The sequence below is a fragment of the Plectrocnemia conspersa genome, unplaced genomic scaffold, assembly GCF_051122295.1.
Source record: "Plectrocnemia conspersa isolate PC_06_02 unplaced genomic scaffold, ASM5112229v1 ptg000001l, whole genome shotgun sequence".
NCBI lineage: Eukaryota > Metazoa > Arthropoda > Insecta > Trichoptera > Polycentropodidae > Plectrocnemia > Plectrocnemia conspersa.
The window spans coordinates 10188228-10215178 of NW_028277165.1; the positions used below are offsets into that span (position 1 = coordinate 10188228).

Below are 26951 nucleotides of genomic sequence, written 5' to 3' on the forward strand. Positions count from 1 at the left end.
GTAGCGTAGCTATGGTGGGGCGGAGGGGGCGGGCCGCCCCGGGCGGCACTTGCTTGGGGGCGGCATATTCGCGATGGAATCGTCTAGTGTGGTTCTTAACCCTGAATATATTAAAATTTATGCAAATCTACGGATAGTAAGGGCTTAACAATAATCAATTTATTATTTTTAAAAATGCTGATTTTATGACTCTGCAAAAAATGTATGGGGGGGGCGGCAATTTTAAGGATTGCCCCGGGCGGCACATACCCTAGCTACGCCACTGAAGCCCAGGTTGTCGGCTGCTATAGGCGATTCGGGCGGAGCACGCGCGAACGTGGCGCTCGGCTCAGCTGTTGGTGCGCGACTGTTTTATACACTACTAAAAATTCCTTAGAGAAATATAAATGGTATGCTAAATCCAAGATATTGTTACACAGAGTTTTCTGTTTATATATGAATGTGTAGTAGTAGTAGTCGCTTGTCAGGTCGGCTTGAGCTCCGGTCACACGTCTGTCTGGAATGGCGGGCGCCGTTGGATCTCCCTCCCACTAACCCACGATCGCAATGCACGCCCGCCAAGTGTTGCCACTCTGCATTGCGGATTAAGGGTTTAACAATCGGCCATCCTGAAACAATTAATGTCCTCATTAACAGAATTCGCCTAGCCGTCATTTTTTTTTTTTTTTTTTTTCAGTGAAGTTACTTAATACTTCACTCGTTCGAATGATCTTAGAGTTACTAGATTACCCACCAACTAAATCTGTCCCTAGATCGATAAAACTCACCCGCCTAATTGATAGATCCTAATTTCAGATTACCCACCAGCTAAATCTGTCTATTGATCAACAATTTTAACCCAACTAATTAATAAATCTTTATTTATCTGATTCGTCACCTCCTAAACCCACCATGAGATTAAAACAAATCTCAGCGGCCTACTTGATAGATCTTAAGCCACCAGATTTGTCACAACATAAAACCTTTTAACTCTTACAGATCAATCAAATATTTAGGCATTAGATTCGTCACCCCCTAAACCTATCATAAAATTAAACAAATCAAATCCACCAACTTGATAGATCTTAAGTTATCAGATTTGTCACAACATAAACCATTTTAACCGTCAGACCAATCAAATCGCCAGTTATCAGACTTGTCACCTAAACCTGTTCTAAAATTAACCGAATCCAACAAATTAAATTCACCTATCTGATATAAATCTTTAGCTATTAGATTCATCACCTCCTAAGCCTATTCTAAGATTGAACAAATACAACAAATCAAATTCACCTATCTGATATAAATCTTTAGCTATTAGATTCATCACCCCCTAAACCTATTCTAAGATTGAACAAATCTCACTCACCAATAACCCGTTTGATAGATCTTAACTTATTAAAATAAACCTATTCAACTTTCTAATAGATCAATCAAATCTTGTCGTCCGGCTCGGTTGTTTTCAGAGTCATCCGAGTCTCCACCTGACGAATCACCCGCATGAAATGCTCCGCTTTGGTAACGCCGCAAGGCATCGACCGCTACGGTCGCTTTAAACCGTTTATATCCCCTAACACCCTTAAGCGAAATAATCGGATACCTATTATTACCTAGCTCTTTGAAAATTTTGTATGGACCATCGTATTTATTTGCCACCTTCCGATTAATACCTTTCTCACCAGGAGCTGTAGCAGTTTGGCGCCATAGGACTAGATCTCCGACCTTATGTTTAGTAGCTACCTTTCGTCGTTTATCAAACCTAGCCTTCATTCGTGCTGCTATGCGCTGTAGTGTTTCAGCTGCTTTCCTCCGTCTCGCCTGCAAACGATCTCGCCCCGCCTCGGCAGTATGATCCCCTGTGGACAACTCTGCCATCCGCCCGCTTTGATAAGAGAACATCAAATCCGCCGGTGAAAACCTAGTGCTAGAATTAGTGGTATGATTAATACCCCATACTATTTCAGGAAGTTGCTCGTCCCATCTCGCCTCAGCAACCGCACTTGCCGTAATTGCCACGATTATTGTGCGATTGGGTCTTTCCACCTGACCGTTGGCTCTCGGGGTCGCTACTGCATTCATGACATGCTTAATCCCTTTGTCCTGTAAGAAAACAGTAAATGCCCTACTAGTGAATGCCAAACCATGATCCGAAACTATACGCCGTGGATATCCAAATTCACCAAACACCCATCTAAGGTTTTCTATCGCTTCCATTGAGCTCAGCGTGCGAGTAGGTTTCACAATGGTATACTTAGTAAAGCCATCTACTACCATTAATAAATAGCTATTCCGTTTCACGCTTTTAACAAAAGGCCCTAAGTGATCTATATGCACCGTATCAAAAGGAACCGTTTGTTTCTCATAAGGATGTAGAAATCCTTCCCTGCGTCCATAGTCACCCTTAGCATATGCGCAGTTTAAACACGCCTTCGTATACTTATGTACGAATTTTCTCATCTTAGGGAACCAATAAGTTTTCCCAATCAGTGAAAGACACCTTTCGAACCCAGGGTGTCCGAGCTCGTCGTGATGCTTACGCAATAGATTAAATTTAGCCATCGCCGGAACATATAGACGATCTCCTAGCGCAGTCTTGCGATATAAGCGCCCCTCATTCACTGCAAAATGTGCCCTAATATCTGCATCAGCTTGTCGATTCTCTAACACTCTAAGAATCCTTTGAGCTTTCTCATCCTGTAACTGCACTAACATAAACCAGTCCGCCTCAGTCCCGTCAATCAAATTGACTGTTACAGGGTTTCGACTTAAAGCATCCACATGCCGCATCTTTTCGCCAGGACGATATTCTACCTCCATATCGTACTCCTGTATGGTGAGCCACCACCGTGCTATACGAGGTACTAGATCTCGTTTCAGCAATGTTGCCCTAACTGCTGAGCAATCCGTTACAACTTTAAAATGAACTCCCAACAGATATACTCGAAATCTCTTCACCGATTCGACCACAGCTAATGTCTCTAACTCATAGCTATGATACATTGACTCCGCTTTTGTTGTAGCTCGGCTGAAATATGAAATTACTTTCAATTCGCCCGTTGCCTGCGCCTGTAGAAGAATACCGCCAAGACCCAATTTACTTGCATCTGTATGTAACTCAGTCACAGATGTACTACAATATGACGCCAAAATTGGTCTGTCTGCTAACTGGCGTTTCAGCTCATCGAATGCATTCTGTTGAACCTCGCTCCATTGCCAGTCGACATCCTTGGCTGTGAGTTGAGTAAGAGGCCTCGCTATAATCGCAAAGTTCTTAACAAATTTGCGAAAGTAACTCGCCAAACCGATAAATTGTCTCACCGTATGAACATTGGTCGGGGTAGGAAAATCAGAAACTGCTTTGGTTTTCCTCTCGCCAGGTCTTATTCCCTCGCCGCTTATCTCATGTCCTAGATAAGAAATGGAATTTTTCAGGAAAGAACATTTTGCTATGTTCAGCTTAAAACCTGCCCGTTCTAAAATCAATCCTTCTGCTACTGTCGACGAAGGAATTAGCAGATCATCCATATAAGCCAGAATCTCCTCATGCTGCATTCCACCAAGCATGTTATTCACAATTCTCTGAAACACCGCCGGCGAATTTGCCAAACCAAACGGAACACGCAAGTACTCATATTGCCCGTCCGGAGTGATAAATGCCGTTTTGTGGACCGAATTGGGATGCATCGGAACCTGATGATATCCCTGCGCCATGTCCAATGTAGTGAAATAGATCTTTCCATTTAATCTATCTAAATGATCCGAAATCCATTGCAATGGATACCCGTCCTTCACTGTTGCTGCATTTAACGCCCTATAGTCTACACATAACCTAATACCACCATCCTTTTTGTTTATCAATACAATCGGAGTCGCGTAGTTTGACTGGGACTCCCTAATGACTCCACTATCTAATAAGCCTTTAACCTTTTCTCTAACTCTCTGTCTTTCCACATAAGATAGACGGTATGGTCGATAATACACCGGCGTCTCGTTAGTGAGTTTAATTTCCATTTCGCCTAAGTGAGTCAAACCTAAATCACTCTCGCTGGAAGAGAAACAGCTCAGCTTATCCTTGAGAAGTTCAACTAGTTTCACCATGTCCTCATTCTCAATATTTCCCACATCCAAGTCCGAATTATTAAGTGATATGATGGTACTTACAGTTGTTGTGGTCTTAGCTAACAAAGGCTCCTTTAGTTGTATAGCTCTGCACCTGGTCGCCCTCGCCACCAATTTTCCTGCTTTCCAGTTAAGTTCTCCACTGCCCAGGTTGGTGACTTTCACTCCTATTCTCTCCGCCGCCTGTAGAATACCACTGGGGATGGCTACTGAGGATCTGCCGTCTTCGAACACTTTCGCGCTCATCTCGTAATCTTCGCCTGGCTGAGCCCCATCGATGATGACGTTTACTATTTCGGTCACTCCGTTCGGTATCGTCACATCTTCTGACAAGAGGACCCTGTGTCTCACGTCCTCGGGCTCCAACGAGATGTTCTTCAGCATGTTCGAGACGTCCTCCTTGAGCAGCAGCGCCTTGCCGCCCTGTACCACCAGTGATACTCCTTCTCCCCCTAGCGCCGGTTGACCTATAATCAGATCTGCATTAGAAATATTGCATTGCGTCACCAACGCCTCAATGCTCAAGTCTATATCATCAATTGTTAAAGTAAACGTAGATACGCTGTCAGCTTTCCCAATTCCGCCACCAAATCCTCTGAGGAGAGTCAGCTGTGGTACCATTTGCAGCTTCAAGCGATTGGCACAATTCGCTGATAACAAATTATGCTGACATCCAGTATCTATATAAACTTTGACTTCATTCCCATTCACGCATCCCTTCTTTCTGTATATAAGGTCTAAATCAGTACTCACCAGTTTAACATCGACGGTGCGCCTCTCCTTAGGGTCTCGTCGCCGTTTAGTTAAAACATTCCTTACTCTACATTGCCGATGGGTGTTTCCGCCTATGCCGCACAGCATGCACCGTTGCATCCTAGGTTTCGGGCAGTCTCGGCTGAAGTGATTGCCATACTGCTGGCAATTGTAGCACCTGACCAGTCACTTTTCAGTCGTCGTCTCGACTTCCTCAGCTGTGGGCTCCGCCCTCGCTCGCTTCGGCTTGGAGTGATAACTCCTCGCCCTGATGGTCCTCGCCTTAGTGAGTTTCCTCTCTCCGGAAGAACTGGACGACTGCGATGCATAAGTGGCCTCGAACTTCGGCGACTTATAGTCGTCGAGACCACTCAGCAGCCTGTTATACAAATCTTCAGGGTCCTCGCTGACGCAGGCATAGGCGTTAGCGTGCAGCTCGTCAGGCAGTCCAAATATTATGCATGACACTGCCTTAGCGCCAGTCAAGTCGCAGCGCTTGCACATCGCCAGCTTCTCCCTATAATAAGTCGTCATCGACTCGTCATCCTTCTTTTTCGTCGTAATCATTTGATACAACGTCGCCGCGAAGCCATCTCTCATTGGGAAGGTACGCCGCAAGCTGGTCTTCCACTCTTCCCAAGTGAGGTTATACTTCGTAAGATGACTATACCAGTCTTCGGCCGCCCCTTTCAACTTCATCTGCATTAAGCAGGATTTTTCATAATCAGTCCAATTATGCGCCAGGGCCATCTGCTCGACCATCGCTATCCACTGGTCCACCTGCAGGCTTTTGTTGTCCGGGTCGAACGGCTTCACAATGTCCATAGGCGCTCGGAAACTTGCGATGCCGGGCCCCGCGATTGAGGAGGCCTGGATAACTTCCTGCGCCGGACCGCTAACGGGCACCGCCGGCTCGACATTTCCCTCTGCACCTGGGATTCCGGACCGCCGAATGATTGCTTCGAGGCGGCGCACTATCCGGTCTTCGAGCATCTGCAACGCGTCGACCTCGTCTCCCGACACGCTTCCCGCCCGAATTTCCGCCGCGATGTCCGACAAGCAGCCCGACTCCACGTCCATCTCGAGGATGTCTTCGCGGACGAACCTGCTGACAGCCCTATTCAACGATTTATTAGGACTTACTTGTACTCCGGGGCCACCCCTACCGCCAAAGTCACCGCTAGTTCCGGGGACGCCTCTTCCTGCATGGTCGCCCCTTTCAATAAGATCGCCCCTCCTCGCATCGCCGCTAGTTCCGCTAGTTCCGGGAGCTTCTCTTCCTCCCAGGCCGCTACTTCCGTCGGCGGCGTTGTTTACGTTTTCTTTGTTGGCGGCCATCTTGTTTGTTGTGGCGTCGTTAGCAACAAAGCACGCGAGATTCAAAATGCGCCGTTAGACTCCTGCAGCCGGTTCTCAGCACACGAGAGTAGCACGATCAGCACGATCCCACTTCTGAATTGTTACACAGAGTTTTCTGTTTATATATGAATGTGTAGTAGTAGTAGTCGCTTGTCAGGTCGGCTTGAGCTCCGGTCACACGTCTGTCTGGAATGGCGGGCGCCGTTGGATCTCCCTCCCACTAACCCACGATCGCAATGCACGCCCGCCAAGTGTTGCCACTCTGCATTGCGGATTAAGGGTTTAACAATATACTAAAAACAGCTATTGAAAATACTATTGAAATTTGATGCCAATAGTATGTATAAATTTTCATGGAGCACAAGGGAGTCATCAATAGATCTTCAATAGATTACAAAGGAGCATGTGTTTGATTAGTGAAGAGAGTATGAATAAATATTCATATCTTAAAGGCTCGGGCACACAGAGAGCGATCTGTCGCGGCTTGAAGCGATATCTGACCGCGGCGACAGGCGATCTGGTTGTATTATGCGATGTTGCATCAGTTCTGTCTGACAGAACGCGGTGTGCGGTAGACCGCCGTAGACGCGTTTTAATGCTTCTGACGATTTAATTAATATTACGTCAATAATCGAAGAAGAAAAAAAAATATATGAACAAATCACCAGAATACTTTATCGGTAAAAATAATAAATGTAGTCGACGAAATGAATTTAAGATTTTGCAACCAACCGGTAAGTGACTCAAAATCAAAATATTTAATATTAATCTTTACTCGCAATTATGCCAACATCAAAGGAAAGCGAGCAAGTATTCTTAACGCCAGAAACATTCACTACACATATTAGAAATTATCAATTGCTGTTTTGTATATATAATTGAAATTGTGTTTCTTGTATCTGTTATAAATAATAAACAAATATAGTAAAAATAGGCTTCTTAATATTTTTATTATTAATTAATATGCATGCTTTCTCAAATATTTATCAATGATATTTTTAGCTATGATTTTACTGATAAAAGCAAATAAAAGTTTCGCTATCCTGAACTTCAGAATAACTTGTTAGCATACATATATTTGAGTGGCAAATATTATATTGGTTCATTCAGTATTAGAGCATGCATTACTGATCTATGATAAAACAGTGTTACTGGTGTATATGGCATAATACTATCAATTGATTATTGGTAAATGTAATATATACAATTTATTCAAAATTAACGGAATTTCGTTTTTTTACATTTAAAATGTTTGCAGTGTACAAGATTGGATGGATATGCTTCACCAAATAATAAAGAAAAAAGTCAAGACACTGATTACATAACAAATAATTTGGCATACACTATAAAAAAAATAGATTTCAATAAAACATTAACGATAATAATTCAGCCAACTAGTGTAGAATCGGGGAGAGTATTCTATTCAACACAAGTGATCTGCACCAACATTAGAAACGTATTAATAATGAATTTCAATTTCTCTTCTGAAAGAAGAAAACTTAATATTTTTTGTGTAATAAATATCGTGTATTTTTGAACATGCAATTTATCAGTCAGTATTTTTATGAAATAGAACCAATCTATATATTATATATTATATACAACAAGTTGTTGTTTAATTAAATACAATATGAAAGACATTTTTAAAGAAGGGTAGTTAACAAAGGGCGCAGAGTTTTCAAATACACTTTAAAAGAATTCACACATGAAGAATTTGAAAAATACACGAAACAAATTAATTTTCAGCTACAAAAAGCCGAAAAAGAAAGCATATACTAATAAACAAAGAAAGATACCATTTCGAGGGGTCGTAAGATTAATAATAAAAAAGCTATTCAAATACACAAAAAGAAACATGGGTTTCGAGCCCTGCGAGTTAAAGCTAAGATGCCGGAAATACCGGTATTGCGACAAAAATCAACCGGTATTAGAAAATTAAATACCGGTAGTACGGAAAATTTTTATTCTCAAATCCGTACATTTTATTTATTAAAAACATATTTCCATTGCATAGAACTACGAAAACAACCATGCGAATATTGCTTGAAAGCAGAATCAGAGAACAAAATTATGCTTATTGTAAGGGATTAACCTAAGTAGTGTTATCGACGTAAAATATCAAAATATTGTAGAATAATATTATGCAGTATTTAAATATTTTTTAAATTTAATTACGTTTAACACGAGTAGAAATAAATAAATGAACGATAGATGAATCTTTCAGAAATCAATATTATTGAGATATTTTGCTCGCATATCGCTAGCTATATACAGGGATGTGATGAAATACGTAATAATTTTGAAAATATTATTGATATAGGTACCGTACAGATAGTGTAATGCAGGAAAAGAGTCTCTTGTTAATGAACATACTGTACGTTTTACAATCACTTTTGGGGTCTAAAGCAAATATTGTAGATCTATATATGACTTCAATAATCTCATTCTAATTGGGAACGAATATTGTATCTATAACGCGTACATTGAATGTTTCAGCCTGGAAGATTCGAGACAGATAAAATTGTACTCGAATATATTTGGATTAGCACGGAATCGAACAAAAAGTGTGTACATTAGTTCCACACCTGGATATGGCTGGTGTCTCGCTCTTGTAGCCAAATGGAAAATTAATCCAAGTTTTTCTTGAAAAAAACGAAAAATTAGGAACAAACAAATTAAACCACTCTTCTCTAGTATTTATTAAAGCTTTAAAGTTAATAACCAATTAGACAACTGATTTAAAATAATGCATGACGTTACAAACTTGCATTGCTTTCAATAATATTACATTTTAACTCTTTAGTTTTACTGAAATTCTGGAGTACTATTCTCGGCAAAATTCAACGAATCCAGAAACAGTTGTATGATCCTACGATCAATTTTAGAGAAGCAGCAGCTGATATTGAATTTCTTAAGCAGGAACTAATCGAAATTGGCAGCGATGTGTAGCGTGATCGATCGTCTTTAACAAAAGATATTGACACGATTTTTGAGGATATTGGACAATTTGGATTCCTACTAGTTAGGAAAACTTTTCTCTCTGAAACTGATATCGACAATTTACGTTGCATAAATTTTGGATTGTTTTACGACTAAAATGGCGAAGAATTAATTAAAGATTGCAGAATGTTGCTTAGGACGCGTATTAAAAATTTACCAAGAACTCCAATTGATCTTCTGAATATTATTGTTGCATAAGGAGATGATAGCCAGTTGTTTTTGCCAAATTTGTTACAGTGACGTCAATGAAAATCTATCTATAATAATTTTAAAACTGTAATTAAAACTTTTCCAAATTAATAGTATGTAAAAATTTAATATTTTTAAATTGAGTTTATATTTTTTTATTGTTTTATCTCGCTTATAAACGCATAATACCTTTATGTCTTATTTCTTTTTGTTATTGGTCTATTGCTATAATATTTTTAGCATTACTTTTATTTTCGTATGGGTGACTTTTTCAAATTCCTGTCATTCATAATTATAGTCGCATATATTCAACTTATATTTTTTAAGTGATATAATATACGTACGATTTTTAAATTTGTTTTGTTGTTTGCACTTTTTGTATTTCTCTTTTTAAACTGAATCTATTAAGTTGTTTCATCTTGACCTGTCTTGATTAATTTATAATTTATATGTCATTGACAATTTTTTGTGGCAATGTCTATTCACTTCTCTTAAATGTTTTGTTTTTTTTTTGACGCCTTGTATATTATTGCAATCTTTATTTTTTTTTTCTTATGTGTACTCTTTCCTTAAGCATTTTATTTAGGTATTGTGTACTCTCTTATAAAGAGTAACAAATTTAAATGCTGAGCTAATAAATAAATACTTTATAATTATCGTTTTTTCATAATAATTACAGTCTTATAAGATTAAATATTAATTAGAATGTTACAGAATCTATTCTAACTTGGAATTTTTAATTTCATTTAAATTAACGCAATTTTTTTATATATTTGAAAATTATTGAATAAATATGGGGGGGGGGGGGAGGAGTGCCATCTGTGTAGTATGTCTCCGGGCGAACAATATCCTAGGAGCGCCATAGTATATGTGCATTATATATTATATAAGAGGTTCGCATGAGTAGGAAGCAGTATTACTATCTGATACGTCAAATAATATATAGTCATGATAAAATTATTAAAAATTCTCGAAAAGCGTACGCGATTAGATTTTACATGTCCGGTTTAAGTTCCGGACTGCCCGGGCGCAGCGAGCACTGGGGGGCGCTTTATTTACCCTGACGGTCCCGTAGAATTCGCAAATATTTGACGTGTCAATTCTGCCAGTGTTGACATTAAATTGTGGCTAATATAAGGATATATACGTTTAGGTTAAGCAACATTGCTTCCTGGCTCCGGTTTATTGAATCAGAGATAGGAACTCGTACACCGGCGTCCGACCAGTGTGCCAACGACATTTTAAACTTTACCCTACGTATAGTGCAATTATGTAACGTACGACTCTCGGAAACCATCAGAAGCACTTCATTAGCGCTCACCGACGAAAAAGATCTAATTCCGACATGCAAATTGGACGAAATCTCGCACAAACAGAACGGAATTTAACCATTATGATGTATCAATATTTTTTCGGCGCATTAAGAGCCGGAGATTCGTACGCACACAAGACAATTCATTGTATAAATACGATGATATACTGTTTGACTAAACCATGTACGTACGATGAACGAGCCCGATAACACAATGCACAAATAATACAAAAGTGTAACATTTAAAATCCCACCGTTCGGCCTTACACATAAAATTATACATGCCGTTTGGCGAAACACAAATAAAATTTACGAGTAATAATATTGATGTTTGCCGTCGACATATTTACAAATTTAGCTGCGATAACACAAACGTAGTTATCTGGGTTGAAACGTGTAAATAATAGGTTCGCGCAAACAGAGAATGATATTTTTGATCCGTCGGTTGCATCCGGCGCGGAAGGGTTAAACATAGACGTTCGCTAACTCGGCACCGCTGTTCGAGCTCTCGTCTCGCTTGGTTTGATACTCGAAAGCAAGTTTCTTTCCAGTAAATGTATGACCAAGAATCAACTCCCATTTCCTGGATAATTTAGAGTGATTTGTTGATAAATATGTGATATAACTATCTAAATAATGTTTGGGAAATCATCGGAAGAATACTATTTACATGGCAACTTATATGAACACACATGTTTTATACTTTACAAATTGTTATAATCATAAAATATCAATATAAGATACGTGTGAAAAATATTTATATACATAATTCAGTTTTGTTTCAAAAGAAACATTTTTCAACACAGGCTAAGGCATAAAGATCTCCCACATGCTTAAAGGGTATACAATACGAACGAAGCAATCTATGAAAAAATTAAAACAGTTTTGTTATAATAAGTTATCAACATCCTCCGCCCTACCTATAAGGTTATTTCTCTTCCATCAATTGTCACTTTGTGTGGCCTAGTTTTCTCGGTTATGCGTTGCTTCATATCATTTTTTCCTTACTGAAAAAAGCATTATAATTCAGGCACGTGAATTTGGCTCAAGCTTTATAATAAATGTGATTAATCGATCTAAGTGGCACGACGGAATCGGACGCAAAGGCCGTTGTTGTTGTAAAATGCAATTAATGATTAATTTTGCTAGTTATTTAATATGCACTTGATAAATGGTAGTTAGAAATCATTGAAAAACGAGTAATATCCGCAGGGTTATGTTCTTTTCATGGTGAAACCTACTTATTAACAATGATAATCTTTTTTTGATGATCACTGCGAATAATAACGACATAGCATGATATGGAAGAAATCACGCTAGGAGTTAAAATATGTAGATGATATAGATATTTATTTTTTAAGAAGCATTTAGTGTTGTATTTTAAGAGGAATCTGTTTCAGTATTGTCAGACGTCAGAGACGTGTTCGAATTACTTAATTAAGTCGTTTGGTCTGTACTAATGTGCACCCATATCGTTCACGTATAAATAGTAATTTAGAATACGAACTTATTAGATTGTTATAATTTACGAATTGTATAAAAAGTGTTGCAAGGAAGTATTTGTGTCCTTTTTTTACGGAACAATTGCCAAAGTTCTCCACTCGATGGCGCCACCGTTCCGTTTCTGAGCACTGAATTCATTATTGTGAGCCGGCACACAAGTAACTATTATCGCAGGCCAAACACTCAAATATTTGCGCAACCGAGAGCGGTGTAATTTTTAAATAAATTGACCGGCGTCATTAAATATTATTTGCCGTGGAATTTTCACGGCGACCCGGCTCCCCCTAAGCCACGCGACGATTAGCCGCCGTGGTTTGCTTTTTTTGCCGACAACCGTAAATATGTGTCCTTTGCCATTTTCTCTTCTTCCTCGTCCTCTTTTTTGTGCACACACCGACGGGTTTACTCTGTCGGTGGTATCGGTTCACTGTTTGAACGATCCACCACGAATTCGACGATTGTTGCATCTAAAATAATATGAACAAGTATTTCTAATAAACACTTTTACTATCTACAAACGATTAAAATAGATAGTCGTCTTGACATTGCTCCAGAATGCACCCCAAATCGCAATATCTACTGTATGCGTGTAAATAATTTAATAAATAATAATAATAATAATCTGTGCAAAAACAAACTTAATTAATATAATACTTTCGTATGTGCTCTTGTACATACATAGAAGATCACAACAATAACCAAAGGGTTCGAATATTAGTGCTATTTATTTATATACCATAGAAAGAAAATAGTTATTATGGACATTATATTCAGTCAGAAAGATGAGATCTTACAAAAATATGAAAGAAAAACTATAGGGATGTTTTAAGGACGGAAAAAACTACTTTTTGTAAAACTATGAGCTTTATAAAATTATTGTATAAAGAAGCAAACATGTGAATCGAACACACTATTAGAAGAAAAAATGTACATACGTTTAATGATAATTATGCACAAATATTTCGATGATTCGCAACATTCGACGAGATGTGACGAATAGACTGAATCGCATATAAACTACGAGAACGCTCCTCTATATGGTTTCTTAGATTGTACAAATACTTCAGGTATGTTAGAATTGTTTATTATAAACTTTATCACAAAGGGGGGATACAAATAATAAATATTTGCAAGAAAAAAACATAATTACAAAAGTATATTTGCAAATTGAGCCACTTTTTTCAAGATTCTCACTGCGCGTTGAGCAAATCTTTGCCCGCGGTCTCTTGATTGAGCGATTTGTTATGCTAATGTTTACAACGTATATATTTAACATAAGCGCATTTACGCGTAGGTAAGTACTGTGTACGTATAGGCGTGGATCTATACGTACATATATCTCGTTCGGGAAGAAGATTATAAGCTTATTAATATTCGTCTTACGGTCATATAAGGAATTTATTCACCAATAAGTCAAATATTCGCAAAAGATTTAATACATTCCAGTATAAATCCAGCATAAACCGTTTATGTTATATGATGAGAGTTATACATAATAATTTTTATATATTTTTTAATTATCACTATAACAAAATGCTTTTACTAAAATGTTCTCCATTGATCAATGAATAATATGAACTGAAAGGAACAAAATTAATATTTAATATAATAGTATTTTATATGCTTATTGTAAGAAAGTAAACCGTTATTTTATAATTTAATATTTATATTTATTAAAAAAAAAATATATTACTCAAAATCACAAAATTAAAATCCATTCATTTTTGATCACATTTTCCCATCTATTTTGTAAATTTTCCATGCCAATTTTGTAAAAACTATGGTTTCGGATGAGGTTTTTTGTTTCTCAAAGAGTGCTCCATAGATCGAAAAGAATGGTATTCAGACGAACAAATGTCTGGTGTGGTATAACTTCCCAGCTTAGCTCTTAGATTTTTGCGCAGGTCATTCTTGCTGTATGAGGGCGTGTGTTGTCTTGATGCAGTTCATACTACTCCTTCGTGCGGCATCTAAATACCCATTCTATTCACATTCCCGATTCTTTTAAAATAATACTGTACTATAGACTATGTATATCCAAGTTTCTGGCTTAATTCGTTTGATGGTTTGAAAAGGATCGGAAACAACCAGATATGTTAATTTGTCTTCATCAAAATCCGACCATCCTCCACGTCTAGGAAGGTTTTTCAACTTTGGCCTTAGTTGCATTTATTCCATCGTAGAAAAAAAAACAGCATGCAGTGACGTAAGTGTTCATTGTCGATTTCGAGCTTAGACATTTTACCCTTAAGTAAAAAATAAGATTTTGTGTGTGAAAAATAACGTCAACAAACAGTTTTAAAAAAGAAATATCTCGCAATGATGTTTCTTTCACAAACTAACTCAAACTAGACCCTCTGAAAATAATGGCGAAATTCCACTAATATACGTATATGGAATGCCTTAAGTAATGAAACGAATAAGATGAACCCTTTACAGAACATAACTTGTTATATTTATATGAAACTAAAGGAATTAAGCATATAATATAAAAGTTATATAGTTATATAAAAATAAATATTGACATGGACAATATAATAGAAGTAAGTATAATATATACCAAAATTAATTTTCGTAAAACGTTGAAAAAACTCTATAGAAAACGTACATATAAAAAGTTTAAAAACATTTAATACCTGCGCTAAAAAATAATTCAATATTATAAAATAGCAATGTACTATTAAATTTATGTGCTCTATCAATAAAAATGTGTTTTTTTTTCAACAATAATATATAAATCGATCGAGCAGTTTAGTAATGGAAACGTTTTTTGTTAACCTTGTTTTTTGATTTTTAAAATCATTTTTTTTGAAACGCGTGCTATAAAACTAACTGCGATGGGAAGAAAACATCCTGATGCTGTAAATTATTTCTTGGGAAACGTTGAGTCAACTCAACTAAAAAAACGGAGATAGAATGTAAATGATATAAACAATTATTAATGCATTTAAATAGATAATAAATAGTAGTTAAATTATTATGTTAGTTATGTTTGTAGAGTACATTCGCTAAACACTGCAGCATCGTTCAAAAGGAAAACGAATAAATTAAGTCCTCTACTGCCGCTCCGCCTCGGTGTTTCCAGCGTTGCTCTAGGATTGCTAGCCGAATCGGCCCCTCACAGTATTTTTAATTATAATTAGCGATGGACGTAGGTATATTGTCAAAAATAAAGTGTATATAAAAATTAAGAAGACCGCCAGAATTTCGCACAGAAGTGTTAATTTAATATGTATAACCAATTGCCGAGAGATAGTAACGAATACAAATCACTATACATTTTCACGACATCGATACAATAAACTGAATATTGATAAACCAATTTAAGTAAATAGTAAAATGTAAATTATCTTAATAATACTTAGCATACTGTTTTTTTAATAGCACGAAAAAGAAGAAATACGAAACTGATCTAATAGTGAACTCTCCCATAATTCATAATTTTTGTCTACTGTTTGCTCATAAGATTACGGCTTATTCGCGATAGAGGGCGCGTTCTCGATTCGAAACAAGAGCGCGCGGGGCCCGGAGGCTGCGCCCTCATGCGGAAGCGTAGCACCAGCGGTAGGGTTGCTCTCCACCCCACCCTCGGCCGTTTAATCCCCGAACTTTGATATCAAATTACCAGCGGCATGAACGCATCCGGGCGATCATCCATTCTGAGCCCTGCGCCCCGGTCGGGGTCACCGCGGACCCCCAGCGGGCGGGTCCCGGGGTAGGGTGGCCAATAGGAGACTCTTCCGCCGTGGGGTGAGCGACCCCTGCAGCGCCGAAGTTGCATTGCGTTATATGTTCGAATATTCAAACAATAAAGAAATGTTCGATACAAATTCGACACTAAAAACTACCTGACTGGATTTGAACGTAGATCACGTTGTTAGGGTTATATATTGACAATACAAAGAGACTGGTGCTTTAAAGGGTGTGCTCTTAAAAAATAATATATAAATATAGAACGTATACAAACATTTAAAAATATAATTCTCTATATGCGTAAATTGAATTTACTTGTTTTTTTAAATATAATATAAAAAAAATAGAGAAACACCATAAAATATTTTAAAATAAGAGCAACTTCCAGGATTGGATACTCTACACTCATAGCTCTTTGAGCTTTTTTTTACCCACTCTGCATTCTATCTGCCTCATGTAAATTTATTTCATTCTTTGTTCGAAAGCGTCACTCTTTTACAATCCGAAACAATAACGAATAGTTAAAGAAACGGGCAAAAATATTTTAAATTCAAATATTTGGATTGAAGACTGTATACGACTGTACGAGCATATAAGGCTTGTCGATAAACGTAAAATCGATAAACCGAAATCATTCAAAGGCTCAATATTGACACTCGTTGACTTGCGTACATGTTGTGGTTTGGACCGCGCCGTTGTTCTCAGATGCAAACAGTGGGGCCACAATGGACGAGAGAAGTCATCAGATCTGAGATTCAGCACTAATTGGGCAGGTCTTGTCCCTAGGGCATTGTCATGCATTCTGCTCTTTGACCATTGTGCCAGTGGCGCCCGGGGCCAGCGGATTTAACTACGTCTACTTGGCCATTCAAAGCGAGGGATGTTCTAGCTGTTACTTTAAATTGTAACTAACGTTTATCCGGGAAAGAGGTACTCATTCAGCATGCAAATAAATTAAATAAATTTAACCACTGTAAAAGTAAATATTTGCCTATGTAGTTCGGTGATGTATTCATGAAATTAGTTTTCAAACATAAAAAAACATACCGTTATAAACGAACTGCCCCCATGTAAATTATTCCCTGGGATAAAAATGCATAGAGCTGATCCCATAGGATAATCTCATACGTACGAGTGCTAATATGGTGCATTTAATGCTTCAAAATAAACATAAGAATCGGGGGAGCAAAAATAACAATAGCTCGAAGGGGAAGGACAATGAATAATAAATAAATGTTAACAACCACCAGATTTAGCCGAGGGTTTTAATTGTAAATTTTCAGCCATTTTCAAATTAGTATTATTTATTATTACATCTGCTTAAAATTAAACGAGATCAATCATTAAAGGATGAAATCACCGCGGGGCAATATAAAGAAAAGTAAAAAAATCATGAATGAAATTTTCTTATTTTAAACCTAATCTCACTTCGAAGAGGATGTTTGGCTTGATCCGATCCCGAATCCAGCATCTATTCTTTTGAAAAGTAAGCATAGCACCAAGATTAGTTGCGGATATAGAATATCAGTATCCACTCCTACAGGAAATATTGGATTATCCCCAGTTTGATTGGATTACTCCGATCGTACGTTTAAGGAGTGCAGGTACTATGCGAAGTCTTTGTGAAATGCCGACATGTATTACAAATCGTTTTTTTTTACTACTTAAGTGTTATATGTACGTATATACTACATTCATTTCAAACTACAAGGATCAAGTAGTCCATTTTGCATCTAATATTTAAAAAATATGGAAAAAAGTGTACATAATCAACAGGTCAAATTATCGAGTGCCATTTTGAACAATTAGCAAATCGGACACCTCTTAGTATCCTTATAATTTTATCTGTAGAGCTTATTTACACATAATTAAATTTAAAAATACTCGCTTTAGCAATGACAACGTTATAACCAGATTCTCAAACTTTTTTTATATTATATATGAAATTCTGAATACCGTATAAATATTATACTAGAACTTAATTCATTTAGATGTATTTATTCCTACTACATATTACATTCCTACTACATATTAAATATACTTCAATTTACACCGTTTCGGTTTATCAAGATTATAAAAAGAGAAGAGAGATATCTATGACTTTACACGATGATAAAAAAGTATTATTTTGATCACATAGTAAAAACAATACATTGATTATTGTATTGTTATACATATTCCATATATTTAAGATCATACATTATGTTATAATTCATATGGAGAACTGCCAAATATAGAATGGCCATTCTTCAAGTGTAAAGGAATATTTTTAAGTTGAAAAAGGATAAGCACATATTATGATATTTTTAACAAATTTTAGTATAGGGATAAGTGATAAGCAAAACATACAAATAACTAGAAAACAAAATAGTATACCAATAATAGTATACCAAATAACTAGAAAACATAATCTATATGTTAAAAAACTAATATCACGAAATTTAGATTAAATTAATTTGGTTATGCCGCTTTAGACCTATATATGTACATATTTACGATCAATCTATTATATATTATAATAACAAAAAGAAAATATTGAAATTAAATACATACATTAAAACAATTTTTCTTTAAAATAGCATTTTAAAAATACCAAAATGTTCAAACTTACAAACTTCCAGCAATTGAAAAACTCTCTCTGTTTCAACTGATGTCGCTTTTATGGTCAACAGGGAAGCAAATATTTTTTGTATAATATGTGTTCGCTCCCCTGTAGGTTCATAAGCTTTTATTTATTTTTTAAAACTAAAAATATTTCCTTGTACATTTTTGCTCTAGCTCCTTATTTAATTCCTGACTCATTATCAAACACTCTGTAATATCAATATCATTATCTGAAAGTTGAAAGATAAAATCCCTTTATCATTGTTTTCCCATATAATATACATTCACATTTGGTGCAAGTTTTAAAATATAATGTATTATTTGATTTAAAATTTGAGTCATTTAAAATTTCTTCTTTCTTCGATTTTACAATTTAATTCGTAAAACGTTTCTTTTCCCATAGTAGTATTTATAGCAGAAATCTTTTTCATTAAAAAATGAATGATTAATTCGGCTTGTAAAATATTGGTATCTATTCTACTTAAAGCTTCAATAGCGGTTTTAATATGTCTAATATTTCCTTTAAAATATAAATATTTTCATCGTTCCATAATATCTCTAATTTAATATCGATTAAAGCATTTTTCGTGCACATCTGAAAAATTAAAAATCGCTCAATTCTTTTTACAAGTGAATTCTACCTTGTTTTAATATCTAAAAATAACATTAGCTCTATATTAAACTCTAATTTGACATAATTTTTAAGTATTACTTTTTTGGCAGAACCTTTTCTAAATAATTATTGAAAAGGTTCAAAAAAATTGGATGAAATTATTTTATTTACACTCTTCCAAAATTATTACGAATCCCGGGACTTAACAAGCATTCCCGGTCTAGCCGGTCATTTCTTTTAGCTTAAATGAAGTCAAAATTTTGGACATGAAGTATGGTTTTGGTAAACTAAAATCAAAATAATTTTACAGAAGCGTATTTTACATTAAATTTTTCACTTTAAACTCGTTTCTCGATTCGTCGATGTACGAAAATCATCCTGATCCCCAAAAAGTTTAGTTCTTGCCTGACAGAATTTTATTATTGTTTTAAGTAACTTACATGGATAGTGATTTTGGAGTAACGTCTGAGCAGACTTGAAGATATTGTATGCATATCAAGGTTTTGAGGATGCTCGGTTTTGTTACGTGGAACGCGTGTCACTTTAACAATTTATTTTCGATTCGCGTTCTGTACGATATGATAATTTGAAGCAAAGCACTCCTTTTTGTTGGGAAGTACGAATTGTGTTCGTATTCTCATCCTAGTGCCTTTTTACCAGGATCGCTAGGATACAATTCATTGCGTTCTCAGTATAGCCTTCATGAAGTTGCTAAGGGATTATGTCAACAATCCGGCGATGTTCGGTGATTTTCATTTGAGATCGCGCTCCTTATTATTGAGAACGATTTTCTTATACGTAGGTATATCTCTCAACAGGATGTTTAGGGCAATAAGAAGCTGTGATAATTTATGTATTATGGCAAACTTTTAGGTGTGCATCAATAATTATTTTAAAATATGTATTGCTATAATTTAACATTTTGTGAGAATTTTTATTATTTGTATGTGTATGTAATGTTGAGTTAAACTTTTTTGTATAAATACATTTATGACGCATTGGGCAAACCGGTCAAATCATATTAGTCAGATTTGTAATAAATTAACAATAAGTAAGGCAAAGGAAGTTAGCCAAACTAAAATTTTGAGAGATTGTGGTATCGGAAGAAATACAAACAAAGTTTTTCGCAATTCCACAGCCTCGTTCACATCACGCGGTCGTTTAGCGCTTGCGGCAATTTTGTTTGTACTATCATAATAATTAATGAAAATTGAAACGTTATAATCACGTTAGCCATGGACTGGCAACGGATACACGCATGTGTATATTTAAAAATAAAAATGCAGCCGTCAAATTAGACGCACACGAATTTCAAGCCACCCTGTAGGTTCAACCGACGCCACGCTTCGTTATCAATTCACGAAAGGATAATTAATATGTAATATGCTCCAAATTTACATTTTAAACATCGCACACGTTTCATTATAAATTTACAGTCAAAATATGTACGCGGAGGCAATAAAACCAAACACTGGCGGCGGTTTATAATTTCAACAAACGCCAATTTAAAATATATACATATTTTTTGTAATTATTAAAGAAAAAACATCATATAACAACAATCTATGTAGAAGAAGTTCTGCTTCTTCCACGTATTAATATATATATATATATATATATATATATATATATATATATATATATATATATATATATATATATATATAATAATAATAACGTATGTTTTAACACATCGAGATATTTTTTTACGCGCTCGCTATCTAATGCTAAGTTTAGTAACACCGAAGCGTTTTCCTGCTATTTACTTAGCATGATGCTGAGGGTTCGGTATCCAAGAATTGGAGGTGATATCATATAGTTGGAAACTGATAAGAGCGTCCGTATCTCGTGAATGTCTGCTTATCAGCAAAACCAATATGGGAGAGACGGTCTCGTTTGAAAAAAATATATTGTAGGCATAAACGCGCACGTGTATACAATGTAAGGAAGAAACCCAGGAAATCGTATATCAGAATGGCGGATGTCATAAATTTTCTCGTTTTATATTATACCTGCACAAAGTGGTAATTATATTTTTATTATTCTATGTTTTAAAACAACTTGGGTACAATCTTAAAGTGGGAATTTTAGAGAAGACAATAACAGTAAATATTCAGTTATACCCCATTTTACCCGTTTATGCCCACCTTACCACCCCAATATCCCTCCCCCCATTCCCGGCCACTCGCTTAAAACGTACCCTAGAGCTCTAGTAAAGTAAGTTTCTTTCCAAGTAAAATTAATTACGAAATTGTCTTGAGTCAATATGCGAACTTCCTTTGCGAAACTGAGCGACAGGGGCAATCTCGTTTTCTGTGTTTTTTTTATAATAATTATTATTAAATAGTAATAATATTGAAAATAATAAATTTCAAACATGCAATGTATTTTAATAGGCTAAAAAAAAATTAAAACACCTACCTAAAAATTTACTTTACAAAAATAATTAAAGAAATCTATAGGCCAAGTAATATTGTTACTGAAACTTCTACAAATATAATTCCTAAATAATGAACTTCGTCACCCGAATATTTTAAGAGATTTATATAAAAAAATATCTGCTTTTAAATATCTGCTTTTTTAATATCTGCTTAAAAATACTAGATTTACATTTAAAGTAAATTAAGGAAAATCGTTTTATCAACTTTTTGGAGATATATAATATATTGTTTAATTTATTATAGGTTATGAAATTTTGGATTTATTTTATTCACAAGTATGCATTTTTTAATATCAAATAAGACAGTAAATAAAACAATATTAGCAACTCTATCCCCTAACAATTATTTATCAAAACTTCTTAATTGCGCCAAATAAGTTATCGGTCGTTCACACTACTGCGGTAACAGCACGATTTATTGTTTTTGACATAAATTAATGAATATGAGCCATTGACTACTCGTAATTCCTAAAATCCTGCTGTCGCTGTAGTTCTGTGAACGCTCGGTTTAAAGACTCAAAATAATCTGATATAGGTTTTTTAAATATTCGCAATGTCCTTAATGTTATCAAGAAATTGCATTTAAGAAATTGCTTTACATTCTAATGAACATATAATATTAAAAGCATGTATTGTAAATGCAGCTTGAAAAGAAAAATTATAAAAAGCAAAAAGACAAACTTTTTTTTTACAGTCTCTTTGTTCTAACCGACAAATTCTGAAATGGATTATTCTATATTTTCTTTATAAAAGCTTTAATTATCTATATTATTAATACTTATGTATTGTTTCTCTTAGAGTCTCCAATTACTCGAACCATCAACTACTCGAGTATCGAATATTAAAATTTTAAAATACTCGAGTACTCGAGTACTTTCGAGTATTTACCAAATGTACCAAAATACTTATTATTCAAATTCGTGCACATATAAATAAATAAATAAAATACTTTGTATGTTAATTTTTACAATTATTTTAGCTTCACAAACATACTTTTTTAAAACAATAATGCAAAAAGTGTCGAATTTAATATTACTGCTAACCATTGGTTTTAATATTCCCGTTATGGAAAAAACCCTTTCCGTTGCTGTTGATGTTGGTCTTACTGTCATTAACGCGTTGGATAAGGCTTCTAATTTATATCTGTTCGCTTTTTATAGATATAAAATTTTTTGAACTCTCTTTTTATGTTCTCTTCTTTCATTCCCTTCTCTGCTTTTCTCTTTTTTCCTTCGACTATTGACAAAATAGCATTTTGTGATTCTTCTTGAATAGATTTTTTTCTTAACAATATACAATATTCTACTCCTTCTGATTAATGCAAAGAATTTGAACGTATATCTTTCGAAGATGTATTTGGGTGAATCCCTTTCACTCTAGAGCTAAACGGTTCGCAAAGAACTGACTTTACTTTAAATGCCTTTAAAACACACAATTGTTTTGATTTATATTTTAAGCTGAGGGATCAGTATAAACAATTGACAACACTTTACGCTACAACTGCATAGTCATAAAACCTAAATTTTTTTTTTGTTGATATTTCATATTGTTCATTGCCATAAATTAGATAAGTCGGGACTGTCGAACAGAAAACACAAAAGAAATTTCTCCGTCGTACCCACTAACATAGCCGACGACCGGAACTATGCAACTATGGAACTATGAAAAATTATACCTGATAGTAACCGCTCTAACTCGGGACTTCGGGCATAAACGCCATATAAAAGCAAGACGTTAACCTTTACCGGACCGAGTTAAAGTTATTTTTGCTTCTGAAATATTTCAAATTTTTTTAATTTCGAGTATTAATCGAGTAATTTTCAAAATACTCGATTATCAAGTACTTGAAAAATAGACAGAAATACTCGAGTATCGAGTACTCGATTACTCGAATTGGAGACTCTAGTTTCTCTGTTCTATATATAAACACACACATATATATATATATATATATATATATATATATATATATATATATATATATATATATATATATATATATATATATATATATATATATATATATATATATATATATATATTTATTAATTCGATGTACAGGTTTATATTTCGATTAAGAAAGCAAGGAATGTGTACTTTAGGTATATCTCGATATTTTTTCAATTTAATGTTACAAATACAAATATTAAAGCATTTCGTACAGCAATTAAAAAAAACATTCTTAAAGCTTAAAAAAATTATCTATTGATTATATTACTACAAAAAATAGTTAAACATTACAAAAACGAAATCATCGAATCACAACTTCTACAATATATACAAAATAAACTCCAAATATTCTCAATACCATAGATCGAGTTTAATATTTCTGCGTACATGAAAAAATTTATAAAATGTTGATTATTGAGAAGCTTTATTTAATAGATAATTTTATTATAAATATGTGCAGCCATTTTTCTAATTGCGCATCTTTTCGTGCGAATTTATTACTTTTTGCTTTTATGATTACATCATAGTTATTAGGTAGATTATGTAAATTTTTATATCAAGATTTTTTATAAATTGTTTAAATTTACTGTTCAAGAAACTCAATGCCTATTTTTACGCCAATTTTATAATTATAAGATTATTTCATCTTATAAATTGTCAATATTAACTTAAATACATATGTTTTATACTTTTATGTATATAAATATTTATTATGTAATTTTTAATACGGTATTTACTTTAAAATATATTATCAAATGTATTTGACATGCTATTTAACGATATACATACATTTCCTAAATAATGAAATCAACAAATAACTAATGAAAGTATATATGATTAAAAATCATTGCTTACACTTCATTTCTTAGTAGTGCCAAACTTTAATGAATTTAAATCAAAGCGATACAAGGCTTCAACGATTATTATAAATTGTTCAATGTATCATGACTAGAGATTTTGTGTCAAGACACCCGAAACTTTATTTCCGGAATATGTGTGATCCGGATGTGAGACTCAAGACTTTGATTTTATATTGAAAAGGTTGGCTGCAATTAGCACCACTAGAAACAAAAATTTAAAAAACGAAATAAGCAGATAATTGGCTTAATACAAAAAACAAAAATAATAAACATAGTCCATCTGTAGTAAGAACTTAATTTTTTTTTAATTTAAATCTTTGCTCGCAATAAAGCCAACATCAACGGAAATCAATAGAATATTCTCAATAGCAAAAATATTCATATAATAAGCAACTCATTGGTGTATTACAAAAGCACAACTTTAAAATTTGAATAATGAAGAAGATTTATTAGAACGACTGTTTTTACATTCAGATATATCTGAATCATAAACTTAAACTATTAATGAGTAGAATATTAATGACAATTACATTATCATCATTATTTCCAAAATAAAGAAAAAACAGACAAACAACTAATAAATAACTAAAATATTTTTCCGGGTAAAAATAGCAAAAGTAGTCGACGAAATGACTTAAAATCTGAATCTTTAATATAAATCTTCGTTCGCAATTAAGCCAACATCAACGGAAAGCAAGCGAATATTTTTAACGACAAGAATATTCACCACAAAAATGATTTAATTCTGATTCGTTCTTAAATGCTTTGGTCTTACTAAAAACTTATTATGCCTAGTAAAAATAAAATATGTACCTATTCTTCTTTTTATAAAATAATTTTAAAATTGCTGTTATTTATTTATAATTGAAATTATGTTTCTTTAGTTGTTATAAATAATAAATAAATTGTACACAAAAATATACCTTTGTATTTATTTTAATACACGTGTACATGTACACACAACCAAACAAAAATCTCGATTTTCGGGACTTGAAAATCACAATATTCTATGAAGTTACTATGGTATTTAAAAAATACTTTTTAATTATTGGTAGTTTCAATTATTATATAATGCTAATACACTCAAAGTAACTGCAACTTTTCTAATGGCATACTTCTGAAAGAAACTATTCAAATAAAAAAGGATATGAGTGAGGTAGACGATGGAATTATTTCATATTGAACAAAGTACAATACGCTGAAAAAGCTCAAAGTAAATAAACAAGAACGAAAAATATTCTCAGAAGTCTCATGATGCACATACATATATACATTTATTCAATTTATATAATTATATCTGTACATAATATAAAATATACATTTAATAATCTAGATATAAATCTAAGCAAAATAAGTAGAAAATGTAGGTATATTTTTCAGAGCTTTTCATCTTTTATTCTTTGTTAAAATACAATAAAATGATCAGTATTATTTGTATAACGAAATGCAGTTAATATATGTTATAATGCATGGAATAGGTAAAATTAAGTGAGTATTTAAATATTATTTATGTCATACATAAATAGTTAATTGAAAAAAAAATATTATCCGATAAGATTAATTGAAGCGTGCTGAAAATAATGTTTAAATTTAAACTGAACTTTATCTGCGCAAAATCGTATTCATAAAAGCCTCTTGTTGTTTGCACAAATTCGAAACTCCTACAATCCTCTGTGCTGAGGATTGAAAGAGTTTCCATAGCGAGAGTGAGCGAATAAGCGTACATACAATTTTAATATTGTTAAAATTGTTATTACGAAGCCCTTAATCAAAAGTTATCCTATTCGAGGGGCAAAGTTTTGAGGCGGCTTTTTCGAGAGACGCCGTCTTAGTTCGATATCAAAAATTTAATTGTAATAATCGTAAATATTATTTTTACTAATATGGCATAAATAAGTTATGCTTATAGCCATAAACACGATTTTATAATCTGTATGCGATGAACGTGTGTCCCGTGCCAGTTTTAGCGTTAGACAAACGCGTCTGTGCTCAGTTTACTCACCTACGACCAAAGTTACATTACATTACGCGCTGCGAATCAATATTTGGTGTAGGTTTCCTCTTGCTCTTCTCCTCGCCGCCTGGGCTCGCTCCGTCTTTTTCTACCCAATGCGCCAGACCAATTTTCCTTTTCTGGCCTGGGTGCCATCGTGTCCTCATACCACTCCTTCCGAGGAGACCCGCGAGTATCCATCCCCGCACACCGATACACCTGCCCAAAACTGGATTGGGGGCACACATGTGGCACGAAGAGGAATGAGGCGAAGGGGAGTGTTAGCCACTAGCATATTTTGGGATACTTTTAGGTATGGACCGCATTTTGATTTTTCCTAAACAAGAATAAACCTATAAACATATTTGATTCACGACGTATAATTTTTATGAACTAGTACTTTCAATTTTAGATTTAACGAAAGAATCATAACATATGATTTAAGTTTGATAAGTGTGGACATTGTATATTTGACCTAAATTGTATTGCAAAAACAGGTTCGAATATACAAAAAAAATATAAGATAATTCTATTAAATGCATCGGGACGTGGTAGGAAAAAACAGGATTTTATAATAACATGAA

The 26951-nt window shown here is 34.4% G+C and overlaps 1 protein-coding gene across 1 annotated transcript; it reads right to left on the reverse strand.

The window, feature by feature from the left end:
• Nucleotides 1–990: 990 nt before the first annotated feature.
• On the reverse strand, nucleotides 991–22525 carry LOC148238787 (uncharacterized). Its single transcript, XM_088201301.1, has 2 exons — nucleotides 22343–22525; nucleotides 991–6503 (listed from the first exon to the last, which is right to left on the reverse strand). Exon 2 carries the CDS (start codon nucleotides 6187–6189, stop codon nucleotides 5038–5040), a length of 1152 nt encoding a protein of 383 aa, XP_088057427.1. The 5' UTR covers nucleotides 6190–6503; nucleotides 22343–22525; the 3' UTR covers nucleotides 991–5037.
• Between the last annotated feature and the right edge of the window lie 4426 nt (nucleotides 22526–26951).

Bases quoted from the DNA above. Each gene is read 5' to 3' on its own strand.
- LOC148238787 (XM_088201301.1), bottom strand. From the start codon at position 6,189: ATGGCCGCCAACAAAGAAAACGTAAACAACGCCGCCGACGGAAGTAGC.